Source organism: Rhinopithecus roxellana, chromosome 6, assembly GCF_007565055.1.
Source record: "Rhinopithecus roxellana isolate Shanxi Qingling chromosome 6, ASM756505v1, whole genome shotgun sequence".
In the NCBI taxonomy this organism is placed as follows: domain Eukaryota; kingdom Metazoa; phylum Chordata; class Mammalia; order Primates; family Cercopithecidae; genus Rhinopithecus; species Rhinopithecus roxellana.
The window spans coordinates 76468829-76489987 of record NC_044554.1 but is presented as its reverse complement, the minus strand read 5'-3'; the positions used below and the strand labels follow the sequence as shown (position 1 = coordinate 76489987).

Sequence of the window (21159 nt, the reverse complement as noted above, 5' to 3'; positions counted from 1 at the left end):
TGCAGTTGAATGAAGCTTAAGAGTAAAGCAGCCTGCTGTCAAATTGTGTCATGGTTTGAGATGTTCGCTAGACAGGGAAGAAAATTGTTTTTCCATCTTCCAAGACCTGTGTGTGTTTGCATTATCAATATGCAGATTCAATACATAATATAAATTCTTCATTTGCTGTATCGATATAAATATTGTATTTAAAAAACAGTGGATTATTTACACTGAAAACTTTGTATAAAAGAAAATTATTTATAGCTATAGTTAAATAAAGCAGGTTAGCATTTGGAGAATAGTGATAGCTTAGTAGTGTAAGTGGGCTGGTAGCTAAAATAAAGTAAGATAGTTATAGGTTTATAGCTGTATTGGCTAAAATATGTCTCAACCTTATGGACTTGGTTATCATCATATATATATATAGAGAGAGAGAGAGAGAGTATGCTATTGGTAGCTCACAAATTGTCACATGATTCTATATTTACAGTGACTTTGTGTTTTCCATTTAGATTTATGGAGAGAATTCTTCTTGTGCAGGGAGAGCACTGAGGAATGTTATTATCGTTCAAGCAGCTGACCTGATAAAGGACAGAGTGAACCTCAAGGGGTTTTACAGGTAACACAGTTTTCTAACACCTTGTCAGAAATTCTCTTTGAGGAAAAAAAACCCACCCTGTATTAAAAATTGTAACCTTGATCAAAGAGAGGTGGACAATATCAGTAGTAGGAGGGTTTGTTTGTTCTATTGAGGAAACTGGTGGTGACTTTTCATTAAACTTAGTCATGCATTTGTTTACAGTTTGACTCCCGTTCTGAAGTTAAGGTATGGAATTTCCAGCCCCAAGTGTGGATGGGCTCCTGAGACAGTCTGTGCTCTGCTTCCTCTGAGACGTGATATTTTGCAGCGGGTGAGGGGGTGGTGCTACATTAGGGACTTTAATAAATATAGATCCCCTCTTTAGGGACCTTATTGAGGCCCTGAAAGGATGCCTTGGGCAGAGACCTGCTCTAACTCTCCAGGTGAGAGTGGGCCTCCTCCTTGAGTGCGTAAGGAGCAGGGAGAGACAGGTTGGTATAGGGATGGCAGGTGTCTACCTTGACAGAGGTATGAGAATAAACAGGTAGGTAAATGGCCAGTTTTAAAGTACAGCTGGACCAAGGGCATGGTCACTTAGAAAACTTGATGTGTATGTTTTCATTTTATGGAATAATTTAAAGAAAAAAACCAAAAGCAAATTATTAGCTTTTTGTTTTGCCAGATAAAGATATTAAACCACATCAAATGATACCAAAACTATGACAGAAAACAAAAAGAAAAACCACTACCATTTGTTATCACCATTCTATTTCAAATAAATGGCATGTAATACCCATCAAAAGTAGGAAGAGTACTCAGAATTCATGACACCCAAAAAGTAGAAAGTTCTCAGAATAAAGGATGTTCCTTTATGTTAAATAAACTTAGCTTTACGATAAACTCATTATAATATTTCTGTTTTTTCTGTTTGCTGGAAATGGAAAATATTTTATCATGGCTTCGGATTTTGGGATAGTAATCCCCAGACTATCAGAGTAAGACCACCGACTCCCTTTGTACTGAGGCGTAATTTTTGTATAGTAAAATATGCAAATCTTAAATATACAGCTTGAACTTTTATTTATTACACACCTGTGTAATCATTATCCATTTAGCCACTATCCAGATATAGTGGATTTTCATGCCTCAGAAAGTTCCTTCATGGCTCTTTTCAGTCAGTAACCATTCCCTGCAACCATTTTTTAACATCACAAACTTGGCAGAGTCTATATTCTTCTGAGCCATTAATTGAGCAAATCCGAAGTGTGATGAGAAACCCCATTGAATTAATACTTTAAGAACATTTAATCAATCACATTAGCATTTACATAGGTTTTGAAAAATATGCCATAGGCTAGACATGCCTATTCTGTTTACAAATAATGCTTTTGTGTGTATGGAGTCGTGGAGCTCTTTAAAAAGCTCCAAGATCTACTGTTTTCCTTCTATTAGGGATTCATAGGCCAAGGTCTGAAAACCATGAGGGTAGAGCTCAGACCAAGTAGACAGGACAGGGAGTAAAAGGGCTGTGGTGGTTGGACTACTTCACATAGAAACTCACTTTAAAAAATAGATGATGGCATCACCTTTAGAAACATCTGACTTCTCCTTTTTTAAAAGACTAAATTTATATTTGTAAGTCTTTGAGTATAGTCGTGAGCACGCTCACAGGATTCATTTTATTTACATGAGGCCATGTGTAACATTGATCATTATTCTCATTTTTCTCCTCTTTATTGGATCTCCATGGATAGAGATTGAAAAAGGATTGGGAGATGAACATTAATCAGGTTCATGGAAAAAAGCCATCTATCCAAATTAGAACAGATGTAGGATTTAACGGGAATAGAATGGGGAGAGCATGTGTTTTCCTGTGATCCGGCCAGGACCACTATGATTTTCTAATCTAAGGACTGATTAATATTCTGGGTTTAAGCATGAAATGCTCATGTGATTACCTAGGGATGAATCATTTTCATTTGTCTGGTAGTAAATTGAGGTAAAATATTCCCCATATACTGCATGAGAACTCACTTTCAAAACTTTGAAATGCTTTCTGTTCACTTTGTACTGTAGGAAGAATCACACTGGTTTTTGAGACATCATTTGTTTTGCACGAATACATCACTAAATACCATCACCTGATTTATTTTAAAGATTAGTGTCTGCATTACTATGAATTAATTGCTAAAAGTCTAACTAGAGACAGGAGGATGCTAAGATAAATCAAATTTTCCACTCTGGAGATTGGGTAAATTCATGTTTTGTTAAGCAGTCACATAGGCTTTGAGCTGATCACCTCCATATCACAATGTTCCTACCTAGTATTGAAACTGGAGTTAGATCTGCATGTACTTGGAGCAGTTTCTGGATTGAGTGCAAGACTGAAAATATACTGTGGGTAGGAACTACTGTCTGTGTTTAGATTGCTGTGTTCCAGTCATCTCTGTTTTCTTCCTCACTGCTCTCCCCTAAGTCCTGTGGATTTAGGTATTTTAACCAGATTGTAGCAGGCATGGGGACAAGGCGTTAAATGCAGAGATAATGCCACCTCATTTTATATGCTTTGGTGATGTAAATGATAGTGTATAATTTACTCCTAATGTTTGCCCTGGGGTAGGTAGATCCTTATAAGTGATTTAAAACATAACTTGATAAAGCCAGTGGGGGGAATAGAAAAGGATCACGTGCAACAGAAACAGTAGCTTGCTCTGAGAGTGGGGCTCAGTTTTTAATTAATATTGTCCTGACAGTGTTGTGTTCTACCATATTGAGTCAGAGCCCTGCCTCCCCAAAACAGAGTGAGCCCTTCCCATTGAGAAGGGAGATCTGGAGGATTGGGGCTTTGAGGTCACCAGTATCACCTGAGAGCGTGTTAGGAATGTGGAATCTGGCCGGGCATGGTGGCTCATGCCTATAATCCCAGCACTTTGGGAGGCGAAGGCGGGTGGATCACCTGAGGTCAGGAGTTCGAGACCAACCTGGCCAACAGGATGAAACCCTAGCTCTACTAAAAATATAAAAATTAGCTGGGCGTGGTGGCAGATGCCTGTAATCCTAGCCCTACTTGGGGGGCTGAGGCAGGAGAATCACTTGAACCTGGGAGGCAGAGTTTGCAGTGAGCCAAGATCGCACTATTGCATTCCAGTCTGGGCAATATGCGTGAAACTCAGTCTCAAAAAAAAAAAAAAAAAAAAAAAAAAAAAGGAATGCGGAATCTGAGGTCCCACCCAGTCTTAGCGCGTCAGAATCTATACTTTAAGAACATCACCCAGGTGACTCCTAAGCAGAGTTTTTAGAAGCCCTGTTCTAAGAAGCTTCTTCCTTATCACCTGGGAACAAACAAGCAGCTGTATCCATCTAGCCCCTTTTGCAGTTTGACAGTTTAGTTTGTTTAGTAAATGTTTTATTGTGTGCTTTCATAGTCCAGGTGATGTCAGACACTCAGAGCAGGCTAAGGAGCTGCATTGTTTTGAGAATATGAATTAAGATGATACAGTATTTAATCCATGAGATAAAAGTGCTTTCAAAGCCCTGAGATGCTGGCTAATTGGCAGAGGTGTTGAGGAATTAATTAGTTAATTAACACTTTGAACCTTTAACATGAAAGGTATCCTGTAGAATTAGAAGTTAATCTTGACTGTTTGGTCTAATTGCCTGTTTTGTTGCCATCTGTTTTCTCATTTTCTCTAAAAAACATCCATATATGTGACTGTTAATCTTTATGCTGTCTTATGCTAACCTGCAACTGAACATGTCTAGAATTGGCTTAATTGCCTTAGAGTATCTTTCAAATAGTGACACTTTACCAAATATATTCTAGCTTTTGATGAAAAGCTAGGATTTTTGATCAAATATCTCAGCAGAAAAGTTTGCTACTTTATTGTTCTTCACCCCAGAAAATGTAGCATCCATGGCAGTTCATATTGTTGGTTATGGTGTAATTCTAGGGTATTTGTAACTTTGCCAATCATAAGAGAACAAAATAGGCAGTATTTTTCTTCTTTAGAAATACAAATAAATGTTGGCATCTCTTGGTCCTCCAGTACTGCATATAAAGATAGTCATTATATGATACATTATTTAAAAAAAAAAAAACATTTTGGCCAGGCGCTTGGCTCATACCTATAATCTCAGCAGTTTGGGTAGCCGAGGCAGGTGGATCACTTGAGCTCAGGAGTTGGAGACCAGTCTGGGCAACATGCTGAAACTCAGTCTCTACAAAGAACAAAATTAGCCAGTGGTGAGCACCTGTACTCCCAGCTACTCAGGAGGCTTAGGTGGGAGGATCTCTCAAGTCTAGGAGGCAGAGTTTGCAATAAGTTGAGATTGCGCCACAGCACTCCACCCTGGGTGACAGAGCGTGACTCTGACGCAAAAAAAAAATTTTTCGTGATCTTTTCTCATAAGGGAGAGTGAAATTTGATAAAATTTCTGCAAATGACAAAACATTTCAGAAGTTTTTCTTTTTGTTTTTCCCCTGAGGCTCATCTGTATTTGAAAAGTAGGCATGATGATACTGCCTGTAATACCCAGGTTATGACATTTTTTTGAGTATAGTTGTGTGTTTTAAGACAGATTACAAAGGTAATTTCTCATGCGTAGTTAGTAGAATCCAACACGTCTGGGTTTATGGTTATGTGACCTGGGCTGCTTAACTAGTTACATGGATTATATTAAAAAGATTAACAATCAAATTTATTGTTCTTAGAGTAAACTTTAGGGTTCAGTCTTTGAAGAGTAGCAAAAAAAACTCTATACTACTGACTATGGTCCCAATTTTGTCTAACCTTGGAATTATTTTGTTCTCAAAAGGACTAGATAAAAATCTATAAATAGTTGAACCAAAGTTTATCACCACCAACTTGAGGTATGTAGCTTACCAAGGTAAAAGCATTATCTTTATATAAAAGGCTGCTACATTTATTCCTTCTTTTTTCAAACAAGTATATTTTGAGAACTTACTGTGTATTGTGGACTGTTCTAATTGTTGGGAATTAATAGTGAGTTATATAAAGTCCCTGCTCTCCTGAAAATTTTTCTCTAGTGGGAGAAGCAGATATTGTTCATTTGTAAAGATACATACTTATTAAATGTTAGGTGATTTGATGAAAAAGTAGAAGACAATTTGACTCTTGTTTCCCTAAGGAAGTGATATTTGAACTTTAATCTGAAAGATGAGTAAGAGGTATATGCCATTTATTCTTGGGTTGCTTGTTTAAAAAAAGCAAGCACATGAAAGGAAAGGTATTATATATCAATTTTTTTGGCAAACGAATGTCAGCAATATCTTACTGTGAATGGCTTTGCTTTTGTTCAGGAGGAGCTGCGTTGGGTCAGAACTGGTAGACTGGCTTCTAGAACACTGTCCTTTTGTCCAGTGCAGATCTATGGCCATAGGAGTCTGGCAACTCCTACTGGACATGGGAATTATGTTATCAGGTTAGTATTATGTCTTGAAGGCACAGCATCATTATTTTATTAAGCTATCAGATGAAAATACACTTGATTTTCTAGAGGATGTTATAATCTGGATGGGAATTATTTTTGAAGATAAATATTTGTATTCTTTCTTATTTTCTAAGTGACAGGTCATCTTTTGTTTCACTTATTTCTCTCAGACTTCTTGTAAAAATTATTAGATACTTGCTGATTCATAGACTCATAATACCTGTAGGAGTCCTTCCTCTACCTCCTTTCTTCTGAACTCAAAAATGCTGCTTACAAACTTTTTTCAAAATCAGTGACATCTTTAGTGTGTGATTTATCTTGTACTTAGGATAATCATCAGACACTGATTTTATGAGTGGGATGTTATGCCATTTTAATTCACCAAGTAATCATGAACACTTAGAGATATGACCTATGAAAATTAGCTGTTTAGACTGAACAGAAAATAAATGTTAACTGGAAACTAAAATAGATGATGGATATCTCTTTTCTTAGAGAATTGAAGGATTAGAAACCGAGCAATCTGGATTCTTTATTTAGCCTAGTCTCTCAGCTGCTAGTTGGTCACTGAAAAACCCTTTTTTTCCTATAGGTAATAAATATCAAGGGCATACCCCTAGTCCCGTTGTGAAAGAATGGTACAGATATGGATGTGGGTGTAATCTTAGTCAATAGTACCTAGCACCTAATACTCTTATTTATAAAATTAGTTAACTACCTTTGAGGAATGGAGGTATTATTAGCATACTTGATAGTTTCAGGGTTTTGGTTAGCAAAACATTTCCTACTAGTGCTTTTTGGAAAAATCTCTAGCTCTTGATTCCTTTAAAACAGGGTTTCCCCACCTTGGTAGTATTGACATTTGGGTTAGATAATTCTTTGTTGTGAAGGGCTGTCCTGTACATTGTAGGGTTTTTTTTTTTTTTAACAGCATCCCTTTCTTCCACCCTCCAATGCCAGTAGCACCTTGCCCCCCAAATGTAACAACCAAAAATGTCTAGACATCACCAAATATCCCCCAGAGGAGGCACAGTCACCCTTAGTTGAGAACCATTGATCTAAAACTTGCCATTGTGTTGTATTTCTGTATTACTAAATTAATTCAATATACTAATTTGCTTTGGGACACTAAAAAAGATTTCTCCCTATCCTCTTTGAATTGTTATTGATTTTATCTGCACCTGTCTCTGAAGTAGAAAAAATATAAAATACATGTGAATATGCTGGCCAAAACTTCTAGTAGTAAAAATAGACTAGCCAGTAAGTCCTTTCCACTTCAATGGGATTATAAACATGAATGAGCTTAGAATGTGTAATTATAGTCTTAACCCTGATTTCTCCCAATTATTGGGGCTTTCAGTTTATCATTTGGATTATTGCTGTCTGAGTAATATCCTTTAAAAAACTGATCTGTACATTTTTTTTGTTTCAAACAGTGGACCAGCATCTATACTTTCAAGATACTTATGTTTTCTACCAGTTTTCCTCTGATGAATGTAGCTACTTGTACTGTGAATTTGAAAGAGAAGAAGAATGGCAAAATGGTGTCAAGCTTTTACTGCAACTTGTGCCTCTCATTCCTGCTAGAGCTGGCATCTGTGAGCTGTAAGTAGATGCTCTCTTGTGCCATTGTATTCTTACACTTAGATAACATTTACCATGTCCAGGGACTATATTCGGCTCTTTAAGATCACTGTCTCATTTAAGAGGGAGTTACTGTCCCCATTTTTCAGATGCACATTTAGAAAGATAAAATAAATTGCGGAAAATTAAATCCAGCTAATAAGTGACTGGTATTCAAATCCCAGAAGCCCATGCCTCACCATCTGTACCATGTGGTTTCTAAATTATCATCGTTATAGGAGTAGGTGATCTAAATTAGGAACAAACATATGATTGGGCTTAAGTTGGAATAAAATAATAACTCCCATCCTATTCGCTCCAAGTCGTGACTTTCCTAAGAGCTCAACAGAATGTTTCTGAAAATAATCTAGAAGCAACATTTGGCAAATTAAAACACGTGAATCATTATCGCATGAAGATACTGAGTCACTATATGATTAAAATGAATTAAAATTAATTAGGGAAGGCTTGGGAACAGGACTTGAGTCATGATGTGGTGATTCTGACATACCTTTGTTTATCCATGGTGATAGCTTATTTTAGAATTATGAGTTATGGATTAAAGTATCAGTTAAAAACTTTTACTTATGCAGAACACTTCAGTTTCCAGAATGCTTTCCCATATTGTTGACTCTTTCAATTCCATGATATTAGCAGGCCAAGTGGTATGGTCTTTATGTCACAGATAAGAAAGTAGGTTCAGAGAGAAATACCTGTATAACCATAACAAGGGCAACTCTTATGTTTTTGACAATTGACTGTTGAGAAGGAGGCAGAGCAAGATGAGGGAATTGAAGTCTCCACCAATTGTCCCCCAGGCAAGGACACTAATTTAATAACTGCTTACACAGAAAAAAGCACTTTCATAAGAACCAAAAATCAGGTGAGCACTCATAATACCTGGTTTTAGTTCCATATTGCTGAAAGGAGCACTGAAGAGATAGAAAAAACAGTCCTGAGTCACTGATACCACCTTGCCCCGACCATTTACACCAGCATGTACAATAGTCACAATAAAATTAAATACCTAGGAACTAACCAAAGAAGTGAAAGATCTCTGTAATGAGAATTGTAAACACTGATGAAAGAAATTCAAGAGGACACCAAAAAAGGAAAAAATATTTCATGTTCATGGATTAGAATAATCAATATTGTTAAAATATCCATACTACCAAAGCAATCTACAGATTCAGTGCAATCCCAACCAAACTACCAATGGCATTCTTCCCAGAAATAGAAAAAACAATCCTAAAATTTATATGAAACCACAAAAGATCCGGAATAGCCAAGGCTACCCTAAGCAAAAACAACAAAACTGGAGGAATCACATTACCTGACTTCAAATTATGCTACAGAGCTATAGTAACCAAAACAGCATGGTAATTGCATGAAAACAGGCACACAGACCAATGGGACAGAATGGAGAACCCAGAAACAAACCCACACACCTACAGTGAACTCATTTTCAACAAGGTGCCAAGACATACACAGGGGAAGACACAGTCTCTTTAATAAATGGTGCTGGGAAAGCTGGCTATCCATATGCAGAAGAATGAAACTAGACCCCTGTCTCTCACCATATATAAAAATCTAATCAAAATGGTTTAAAGACTTTTAGAGCTTAAACTATGAAACTACAAGATTGGGGAAAATTTTCAGGAAATTGATCTGGGTAAAAATTTCTTGAGCAATACTCCACAAGCACAGGCAACTAACGCAAACATGGACAAATGGGATCACATTAAGTTGAAAATCTTCCTGCACAGCAAGGATACAATGAACAAAGTGAGAGACAACCCACAGAATGGGAGAAAATATTTGCAAGCTACCCATCTGGCAAGTGATTAATGACTAGAATATATAAGGAACTCAAACAACTCTATAGGAAAAAATCTAACGATTCAATTTAAAAATGGGCAAAAGATCTGAATAGACATTTATCAAAAAAAGACATACAAATGACAAACAGGTTTATGAAAAGGTGTTCAATACCACTGATCATCAGAGAAATGCAAATCAAAACTACAGTGAGATATCATTTCACCCCAGTTAAAATGGCTTATATTCAAAAGACAATGGCTTATGTTCAAAAGACCGCAATTATAAATGCTGGGCAGGATGTAGAGAAAAGAGAACCCTTGTACACTGTTGGTGGGGATGTAAATTAGTACAACCATTATGGAGAACAGTTTGAAGTTTCTCAAAAAAGTAAAAATTGAGCTACCATAGTATCCAGCAGTCCCACTGCTGGGTGTATACCCAAAAGAAAGGTTATATATCAAAAAGATACCTGCACTCCTGTGTTGATTGCATCACTGTCCACAATAGCTGAGATTTGGAAGCAACCTCGTCATCTATCAACAGATGAATGGATAAAGAAAATGTGGTACATATACACAATGGAGTACTATTCAGCCTTGAAAAAGAATGAGATATAGTCATTTGCAACAACATGGATGGAAGTGGAGGGCATTATGTTGAATGACATAAGCCAGGCACAGAAAGACAAACATTGCTATTTCTTATTCGTGAGGTCTAAAAATGAAAGCAATTGAACTCATGAACACAGTAGAAGGATGGTTACTCGAGGCTAGGAAGGGTAATTGTGGGTTAGTGGGGAGGTGTGGATGGTTAATGGTTACCAAAAATGTTAGAAAGAATGAATAAGGCCTACTCTTTGATAGCACAACAGGGTGACTATACTCAATAATAACCTAATTGTACATTTTAAAATAGCTTAAAGAGTGCAATTGGATTCTTTGTAACTCAAAGGATAAATGCTTGAGAGGATAGGTATCTCATTCTCCTTGATGTGCTTATTTCACACTGCATGCCTGTATCGAAACATCTCATGTACCCCATAAATGTATATACCTATTATGTACCCAGAAAAATTAAAAAAGAGAAAAAATAAAATCTGTTAAATGACAATACTGAATAGTTAATATAGACTGTTTTTAGGAGAATAAATAAGTTTCAGAATATTAATGAGACAGTGCTAATAGAAAGGTTGACTGTAGAGACTGTATTTTATGTCAGGCACTGTGCTAAATGCTTTATATTCATTATTTTACTTTCAGGAGAATGTTATAAGACAGGTACTATTATTATCTCTATTAAATAAGAGAGGAAATTAGGTACAGAGATCGGGTAAACCGTCCAAGGTCACACAAGGATTAAGTGGAGTTTTAGTGTTTGAATCTGTGTGTGTCTGGCTTTAATGACTGTGCTTTTAACACCTGATACTATGTGTTCTTCCCCAGAAGTTATGGGGATCATTCTAGGACCCCTTCCTATAAAATTATAAACAGAAACTATAAAAGTGTTAAGCTCTGGTGAAATGATTATGGATTTCCCATCACCACTGTCTATAAAGGGCCTTGCAATGGCAAAGCAGAATTCAGATATCGTTCAATTGGTCTGACTCTAGGAAATGTCCTTTATTGTGATATGCTCTTAATATAGGTCAAAAGTGTCCTGAGAAAAGTCAAGGAGCAGTTCAATGAACTTTAACAAGCTTCCTAAAAAGGAGTGACATGATTTTAAACCGGAGGTGGCTGTGGCTGGCTGTGACTGTTTGGGACTGGTGTTCTCCAGCAGCTCCTCTCAGCCTTTCCTGTCCTGCACACAAGATGGAGGTGTGCATAATCCCATGGGCATGCCCAGATTCACCGGGTCATAGGACTGTGGAAATAAACTTGCAAGCTGTCCTCATGATTTAACTCCACCTCCTTCTCCCCCATTTGGAAAACAAATTGGAATGCCAGTGAAATCACCTTGTTGTAGAGAAATCCTGGGTATACTCTAATTTCTAAAAATGAAAAATTTTTAAATTTTCTTCCTAATAGTAACTCCAGATTACTTGCAGTCTTTTGTCATACTGATCACTGTGAACACAAATCTTAGGCTCTGGAGATGAGAATTGCTATATAGCATGCCATGTTTATCAGCAAGTTTTTTCTGTTGGTGTCAATGTGTGCATTTGGGAGTAGTAACTGACTTGTACAGAAACATTGTCATTGGGGAACCTACGGACCTGTCTGTTCTAAAGGAGTAAATACATAAAGATAAAATTATTGAACCATTGTAGGTCTCTTCTAGAGAGAGACAGTATATACCTTTTCTTTTTTTCAATACTACAATCATAAGCCACCTTTTATGTTATGGTAGAATGTTTTTGGCCTAATTTTGGAGAGCTAAGCTTTGGCTTATCTAGACTTGGAATACACTATGATCAGAGAAAAGATGTCCATGGACATTGTCCTCATTCAGTTGCATTGTCACAATACTTTCTGTGGTTGCACATGCGTGATCCTATCCCATTCTTTTCACCCGTAGCCCACACCTCTTTACTTCCTCATGCCAGTGCGATACTCTTGCTCTTTCCTCTGCTCTTCTTGCCTTTTCCCAAACTCTACCCAACCCTCAAGGGGAAGCCCAAGTCCTGCCTTGACCACAAAACTTCCATGATGTCTCCAGTCCATGTTATTACTGCTTTCGGTAACTTACTGCTCTTGCATTTTATATTAAAAAAAAATCCATGCTTCCATGTCATTCTTAGTTCTATGATGTTTTGTTTCTATCCATTTTATTCAAGTGCCCTCTTGATTCTTTCATTGTCCATTCATTTGTGAAAACCCAATTTTGTGTTGCTTTTAATAACCTTTTTGACATTTAAAGGCTGCTGATACCTACCTGTGTTAGCCTATCTACATTAGTCCCCTCTAATTTGCTGTCTTCTAAGTGTCTTCAAAATAATGCAAGGAAACCATTTAATGTCTCTAAGTAAACACAATTTTGTTCCATATAAATGCATTTCTAAAAATAGTAAAGGGGATTTTTCTCATTTAAGAAAGAATCTTTAAAGCAGGAGGGGAAATGAAACTGTTGCAAGGTTTTAAAGCTAGTTTGAAGAAACAGAATTTTATACAAAATAACTTTTATACCCCAACTGAATAGATAATTAGAAAAAAAAGTGACTGAATCGGTTGTCAAGGGTACTATCTCTGGGGGAAAAAAGAACAGTTATGGTATCTCCTTCCAACAGAGAGCCAAATCAAGTTATCCAGAATGTACTGTTTCTAGCTCTTTTATTTTAAGCAGAGAGTCAGGGAAGAATTGGTGAGGAATGATGAAATAACAGTGTAGGAAAAGGCAGCCTAATAATTCCCTTGGGACTGGTAAGATGCTTCTAACACTACCTTGTTTGGGCTTTTAGGCTGTGAGGGAGCTTGACTATTTCAATTCAGCTGTGGTTATAGCATCTCCCAGCTTGCCAGGGGTGGGAGTAGGTAGGGCTTTGAATAGACAGTCTGTGAAGCTTGAATGCATGAAACTGTATCTTACCACTTACACAGTAGTTAATATTTATGCTGGGATTAAGACAGAGGACTGCTAAAATTTAACTCATATTACACTCAAATATGGAAAGAAAATGTAGCTTCTTTGTTTTTCTCTAAGTGATCTGATGTTTGTCTACGTGAACCGCCATCCTGCAGAATGGCCAATAAAAAAAAAAAAAGGAGTAGGGGGAAGAAGCACCCTTTAGTAAAGTTATTCTAATATAGGGATTTACAAAGTCTCTCTAGTTAACTTTTTAGTGTCTTTTAGGAAAAGAGCCCAGTCTCTGTATTTCTCTCTGTTTCTCAAGGTAGCCTCTGGGTACATGGCGAGTGGTCTGGGTCTGGCTGTGGCTCCCATATGCACCCTGTTAAGCGTCATGGCTTCTGCTGAAACAACCGCCTCTCCATCCTGACTGGCTAATATTACTGTGATAAAAAGATTTTACCAAACATGCTGCCTGTTGCCACTTGGCTGACACTTCTGAAAAGTTCACAAATTTAGCTTCATACATATTGGTATCCACAAGGGATTTACAAGATCGTGGAATCTGCTTCTCTTAATGTTTAGGTGAAGAAGAGGAAGAGGGAACAGAGGGTTTGGGAAAAGACAACCAGTTGTCACCTGCACTCCGTGGAGTGACTTACTCACCAGGCATCTACTGATCTTAAGCTTCCGTGTTTGGCCCTGTGAGGGATATGACGATATGTAAATAATGTAAGGCCTTCAGTGACTAACAGGGGTTGAGCTCAGTTCATACAGATAACAAGCTGAGAAGTCGGGTGCCACAGGTGATACCTAGGAGCTTATCATGAAGATTCTGAAGCTGTGGGAAAAAAAAACAAAATTATTTCCTGAGAAATGAAAATATTTCATACAGTTAATTTCTAAATTTATAAAAAAATCTGGAATTACTATGTGGAATATTCAGCTCTTCCCAACTTTTGAAAATTAGTTTTTGTTATAGGTTATTCCGTCTTTTGTGTTTTCTACATTTTCATTATCTTATTACATTTAAGAATAGAACTGACATGCATATTTTCAGCCTATCTACTTTAATTTTTTCCCTGAAAACCTTGACTTTTTGGCCTCTTGTTTATGAGACATTAACTATGGCAAGATAATAATGAATTCCATTGAAGAGTCTTGGAAAGAATAATCTATTGATGGAGCTACAGGTTCAGGCCAAGATGGAGCAAGTCTACTAGAGCCTATCTCTTGTATTGATTACAGCTGAAACCTCTAGATAAAATACAGACAATAACTACCCGAGGCCTCTCAAAAGTAAATAAAAGCAGGCAGATTATGGAACGAAGTGAAACTTTGGAGAAGTGGCCTACACTGGTGTGAGTTTTCCCTTTTCGTTTCTTTTATTTCACAGCTTTGCCTTAAAGGCAGACCCCAGCTGTAGAATGGGAGATCAGTGGTGGCACAGTTGTCAAAATCTATAGGAGAAACCTCGTATTTCTGGCAAGAAGAATCAGGAAAATGGGCCCCTATAGTTTTGAAGAGTGTGATGGGGTGGGGTGGGTGGAGAAATCCTTGTCTTGATTCTCCTTTTTTCTTACAGGTTTGTCCCAGGTTCAGAGCTCTGTGGTGGTGGCAGTGCAGGCAGATAATAGACAAGGAGAAACTGTTTGGTTTTGGTCAGAGCTGGGCAGAGGAGCCGCAGCTAGTCTGAGAGTATAGGGGAATCCAGGAGAGGAGAAACTAGGGAAGGGATTCATTAATTTTGTGTATGAACTATACAAATGTGAGTTTCCTGAGATGGACATCTGTGGGACAGACCCAAGGTACCATAGAAAAGGCATTGAAAACTGAACTGCAGCTGGAGTCATTGAGGCTGTATAGCATTATGTTCAAAATGGCCAGAATATAATACAGAATTACTTGACACAAAATAATCAGAAAAATATGACCGTTTGTCAAAGGAAAAACAATTAATGTCAACCCTGAGATGACTCAGATATTGGAATTATTAAAGACTTGATAACAACTATTTTAACTATGCCCCATTAAGTAAACAAATTTCAAATGAATAGAGAGAAGTTCTTAGTCAAGAAATAGAAAATAAAAAATAAAAAAAAGAAATGTAGTTTTAGAACTGAAAAATATACCTGAAGTTAAAAATTTGTTGAATTGGTTCAGTAGCAAAATAGAGGTGACCTGAAGATAGATCATTATAAATTATCCAGTGTGCAGGACAAGAAAAAAAAAAAAAAAAACATTGAAAAAGATGAACAGTCTCAGGGATTTGGTGGACAGTGTAGCAAAGTCTAACACATGTTGGCATCCCAGGAGAGGACAAAGGGATTGGTGCAGAAAAAAACTTTTAAAGAAATAATGGCCAAAAGCTTCCCAAATTCAGTGAGAGACAAATCTGTAGATTCAAGAGATCCAGTGAACACCAAACAGGAGCACTCAGAGAAACACACTGCTAGATACTTAAAAACAAGAAACAAATAATGAAAATATCTTGGAAGTAGCTAGAGTCAAATGACACACATCTACAGGAGGAATAATGATTCAAATAATTAGAGGTTTTATGTTAGAAACCATGGAGGCCAGAAGATAGTGGAAGAAAGTCTTCAAGGTGTGTGGGGGGTTGGGGGGTGGGGAGAAAAGAACTGTCAATCCTCTACAGTGAAAATAGTTTTTAAAAATGGAGGTGAAATAGACATTCTCAGATGAAGGAAAACTAACAGAATTTGTTGCTAGCTTACCTTTTCTAAAAGAAATCTAAAGGAAAATTTTCAGGTTGAATAGAAACAATATCAGAGGGAAAGTTGGAAATTCAGGAATAAAGGAAAAGCTACATAAGTGGTAGATATTTAGATAAAAATCAAAGGCATTTTTATTTTAATTTCTTTAAAATATATATGACTGTTGAAAGGAAACATATTTGGCAAACTTTTCGGTGTATGTAGATATAATACATATTATGATTATAACAAAAGGTGACTGGGGAAGGATAAAGAGGCATATGCAATAATATATTTAAAGGCAAAATGATATTTGTAAAATCTCCTACTATTTGGAAAGCATCATACTCTGAAGTAACTCATGGGTGAAGGAGGAAGTCCCAAAGGAAATAAGGAATATTTAGTATAGAATGTATATTAAAACATAACATGCTCAAAATTATGGGATGCAGCTAAAGCAATACTTAGAGGAAATCGATAGCTTTTAATGCTTATATTAGGAAAGAGTAAATGTCTTAGATCAATGATCAGGGCTTCCACCTCAGAAAGCTAGCCAAAGAAAAACAAACTAAACCCAAAACAAACAGAAAGGAGGAATTAATAAAGATAACAAAAATCAATGTAAGTGAAAAGAAATTAGAAAAAAACTAATGAAATGAAGTTGGTTCTTTGAAAAAAAAAGTGCAAAATCTCTAACCAGAGTGTTGAAGAAAACAAAAAGACAAATTGCCAATATCAAGAATAAAAGAATGAATATCACTGCAGAGTTACATTTGAAAGCTAACAAATGAATATTATGAGCAACTGTCTGATCATTAATTTGAAAACTTAGGTGGAATGGACAAATTCTTTGAAAGATATTAACTACCTATGGTCCTTCAAGAAGAATCTGAATAGAATTATGTATGCTAAAGTAATTGAATTTGTAGTTGATACACTTCAAACAAGGAAACAATGGGCTTACATAAGTTTACTGACAGATTTAAGTAAACGTTTAAAAAATAAGTTATGTCATTTCTCCCATCCAAGTACAAACCAGGCCCAATCCTGCTTAGCCTCTGAGATGGGACAAGATCGGGCACCATCAGGGTTGTATGGCCGTAGACAAATTATGTCATTTCTATACAGTCTCTCAGAAAATTGAAGAGGAGTGACTGTTTCACATTCGTTTTATGAGGCCAGCACTGTCATGACAAATTTCAGAGAAAAAAAACAACAAGGCCCGGCGCGGTAACTCACGCCTGTAATCCCTCCCTGCACTTTGGGAGGCCAAGGTAGGCGGATCACATGAAGTCAGAAGTTCAAGACCAGACTGACCAACGTGGAGAAACCCCGTCTCTACTAAAATACAAAAAAATTAGCCGGGCATGGTGGCGTGTGCCTGTAATCCCAGCTACTCAGGAGCTGAGGCAGGAGAATTGCTTGAACTGGGGTGGCGGAGGTTGCGGTTAGCCAAGATCGCACCATTGCACTCCAGCCTGGGCAGCAAGAGTGAAACTCCGTCTCAAAAAGAAAAAAAAAAAAAAATACAGGACAATGTGACTCATTAGTATAGACACAATCTTTCTCATGCATAAAAATTATAAATACATTATGAAAAAGGGGAGTTTACCCCAGGAATGCAAGGAAGGCTCAGCACTCAAAAATCATTCGATATAATTCACCATATTCAAAGGCTGAAAATAGACAAATTATATAATAAATTTCATAGATGCAGAGAAAGAATTTGAGAAAATTTAAACCTTCATGATAAAAATTCTCAGAAAAATAGAAATGTAAGAGAACTTCCTCAATCTGATAAGACTTTATGCAAAACCCATAGCTTGCATCATACTTAATGGTAAGAGACTAAATGCTTTCCTACTAGGACTCAGAACAAGGCTAATATATCTTCTCTTAGTACACCTCGTCCACTCCAGCCAATGCAAAAAGTCAAGAAAAAGAAATAAAAGGCATATATTTGGAGGAAAACATAAAGCCATCTCTCTTTGCAGATGATATAGTTATATACATAGAAAAATCACAGGATCAATACTTCCTTTCTCTTCAGCCATCACTCGCCATGGTTGTCTAGCATCTTGTTCTGTTAGATTTTAAAGGTAGATGGAAGAGGTGGTTTGTTAAGGAGTCTAAGGATGATCAGTCTCATTTTATATTCATGGCCTTTAATCTTGAGTGGGTCTTCAATGCTGCTGCATGGTCCTGTTCATTTCTTGGCATATTCAGTCTCCTAGAAAACTGTATCACAATTGCTCCCCTCTTACTTCTTTTTCCTTGCTTTTAATTTCATTGAGAGGAACATTTTAAAAACTATCTTTCTCATGTTTTATTTACCAAATCTGTTAACCTGCCTGCATCTATATTGGTGGACTCTATCTTTGCTCCTGATCAAAATGGATGCATGATCCACATTCTTATTTAAGGTCAGTTTCCTCACATTGTGCACTGATCCCATCTCTGCACCCCTACTCAAGGATCTCATTTCTGAAGTCTCTTTTTTTTCCTGCTTTATCAGCTTTTTCCTCTACTGGATTGTTCTTTTCAGCATGTGTTGATATTTCCTTATATCTCCCTCTAGCTGCTGCACAATGTCTCTGTTCCCTTTTACAGCAAAACTCTTCAAAAGATGTTTATGGTTACTTTCTCTACCTCTTCTATTCTTTTCTGAATCTACTCCATGCAGGCTTTCAACAGTACCACTCCACTGAAGGCAACCTTGTCAAGATTACAAAAGTCTTCCATGTTGCCAAATGCCAAAATGTTGATTTTTCAGTCCTCATCTTACTTGACATGACAGCAGCATTTGGCACAATTGATCATGTCCTTCTGGAAGCAGTTTTTCCAGTTGGCCCCTGGGATAACATCTCTTGGCTCTTCTGTCTCACTAGCTGCTGCTTTTAAGGCTTCTTTGCTAATTCTTCCTTTTCCTGATTGTATTAACCGTGTTTCGGTGCTTTGACATCTGGGGCCTTGCTGACCCTGGAGAGACTGCCCATCCCAGGAATAGTCCATTCCTAGAGACAGTAGAGAACTTACCTGCTAGCTTTGCTGGGAGCATACCTTTCATAGGTAAGCCAGCCATTCCAGAGCTCATAACCACTTTTTTATATTGGGCTTTCACCTTCTGGGCTGCTTTTCACCTGCCCTAATCACCCGAATTCCAGGTGCCAAACAACTAGGGGCAGTCCTTATGCTTTTGGTCCTGCTGAAGTTAATCAAACAGTCCATCCTTAGCCTGTTTACCCTGCCTCACCCTCACCTATTCTATTCTGGGGAAACCATAATAAAGGTTCTTTCCCACATTTTCCCCCATGTCCTTTGCCTCCTGACTGACACTGTGCCTCCCTGTGTGGCCCCTCCTTGTGTGTCATCCCCCCTCTTCTTGGGAACTGTGAGTAAAAAAAACTGTCTTTTTAATGCCAGTCATCTCCTGATCTGTTTGCCTCAGATTATTCGGTCTGGCTGTCCCTAAATAATGAAACCTACATTTTGAAGCAGTGACCTCTAAACACAGTAGAGGTCAGTCTTGGACTTCTCTTATTTTTCTGCTTTCACTTTGGATGTACCCTCACCCAGTCATGTACTTAATATGGTCTCACAGTGGTGGTTCCCAAAATTCAGGTCCCTGTCTCCTCTTCCATCCTGTACAAAATAGCACCTCCACCACCCCCCCTCACTTCTGCCTCCTTTGTTCTCCTTATCCTGCCTGTTTTTTTCTTACTACCTGATGTTTATTAGCAACATGAGACATCCCTTGGCCTCCTTAGTTTCTGAAATGGTGATGGATTCACACTCTCTGGCCAGAGAACTTAAGTTCAAGTCTGCTATTCTGATGTCCGAAGCCTACCCTTTGTACTCCTGACTTAACTTTTCCTAATTAGATCCTCTTGACACTTGGAGAGGAGGAAATACCGTGTGGGTAAACAAATTTTTTGTTGTTGTTGTCAGTATTTTTCAAAAAATGTTTGTGATGGAACTTGGCATAAGATTTGTATTGGCATTGTAAGTGAACAAAATTTCCACTTACTACTTTAAACTGTTTTTGTAAACAGTGTTATGAAATCAGCTAGTCCTAGTCTTTGTGATTACTCATTACCTCTTCTCCCAAGGAAACACTGAGTCCTTCAAAATTTCCATTGTTTATAGACAAGGCTTATTCCAGGTGTGGGAACAGATTGCTTATCTTTATCAGAGTACATTTGTATTTAAGAGTAGTACTGGAATTTTGCAAAAATTGGACATCTAAGCCTGATTATATTAGCATTTGAAATGGAACCATCGAATTAAATATTAAACATTAATACTCAAATCCTCAAAATCAAATGTGAAAAATCTAATTTCATTCAGTTTAAAGTATAACTATACACTCTGGACTCTTAATGAAACCTTTCACATTCATAATTCCCATTTAGTACTTTTTTCTATAAGCATAACTAGTAGCCAGATGCTATGAAAAATTATCTTCTCTTGAGAAGGTGAACAGTGTTTGTATTCATGATATCAAAGATCTCAAGAAAAATCTAGTTCTCATTCTTCTACCATCCCATTTCTTTTTTCATAGGAATTTGCTTTATTAAGCAAAACGTACTTGTCCAGAATATAGACATCATGGGTGGGGAAAATGGGGAGATGTTGATCAAAGCATACAAACTTTGATTTATAAATTGAGCAAGTTCTGGAGGTCTAATGTACAGCATGAATGATGATGATTATGTAATAAATTTGATTATGCTAATCAACACAGTGTATTCACAAATAATCATGTTGCACACCTTGAATATGTCTTTGTTAATTGCATATTTTTAAGTATGAAAATATTTTGGCTTTATGCTAAGTGAGATGGGAAGTCATTCAAGGATTTTGAGTAGAGGGACTTGAACTAACTTACATTTTAGCAAGACTACGCTGGCTCCTGGGTCCAGGTGAGAGATACTGTGGCTGGGACCACGGTGGTAGTGATGGAGGTGGTGAGATGTGGTCAGGTGAGAGATATGTCTTGAAGAGCCAATAGGATTTCAGGGTGGATACAAGGCACAGTGTGAGAGAAAGGGGTTCAAGGATGGCTTCCAATTGGAAGGATGGAGTTGCCATCAATTCAGGTGAGGAGGACTATAGGAAGGGCAGGGCTTTTTGTTATTTTCCTTTCGGGTGGGAGTGGGCATAATGATAATGCATCCAGTTTGATGGTTAGAGGGATGAGGGTGGAGGACCATAGGTTTTTGTCATCTCTGCATCCTCACAATGACACCCTTAGATATTGCAGATCTCTTGAACTTACAGAGACGTCTGCCTAGAGCACCAGGACTCAGCACTCTCCCCTGGAGAATTACCAGGTCTGGCTTGGGGTACTGGTAAGCAGAGACCTTGAAAGGTAACCCAGGGAATTCCTAAAGGAGAGCATCTGTTGGAATAAACCCTCAGGGAGAGATCTTCCTTCCAAGGGTCACCCCATTTCTCTTCTCTTTCTGTCTTATGTCACTT

At 37.5% G+C, this 21159-nt stretch overlaps 1 protein-coding gene across 1 annotated transcript in view; it reads left to right on the top strand.

The window, feature by feature from the left end:
- RAPGEF5 (Rap guanine nucleotide exchange factor 5) overlaps positions 1-21159 on the top strand; it is a 246904-nt gene that overhangs the window by 47536 nt on the left and 178209 nt on the right. The window contains exons 3-5 of the mRNA XM_030933057.1: positions 495-601; positions 5883-6004; positions 7450-7618. Coding sequence (XP_030788917.1) covers positions 495-601; positions 5883-6004; positions 7450-7618 — 398 coding nt within the window. The remainder of the gene's footprint in view (positions 1-494; positions 602-5882; positions 6005-7449; positions 7619-21159) is intronic.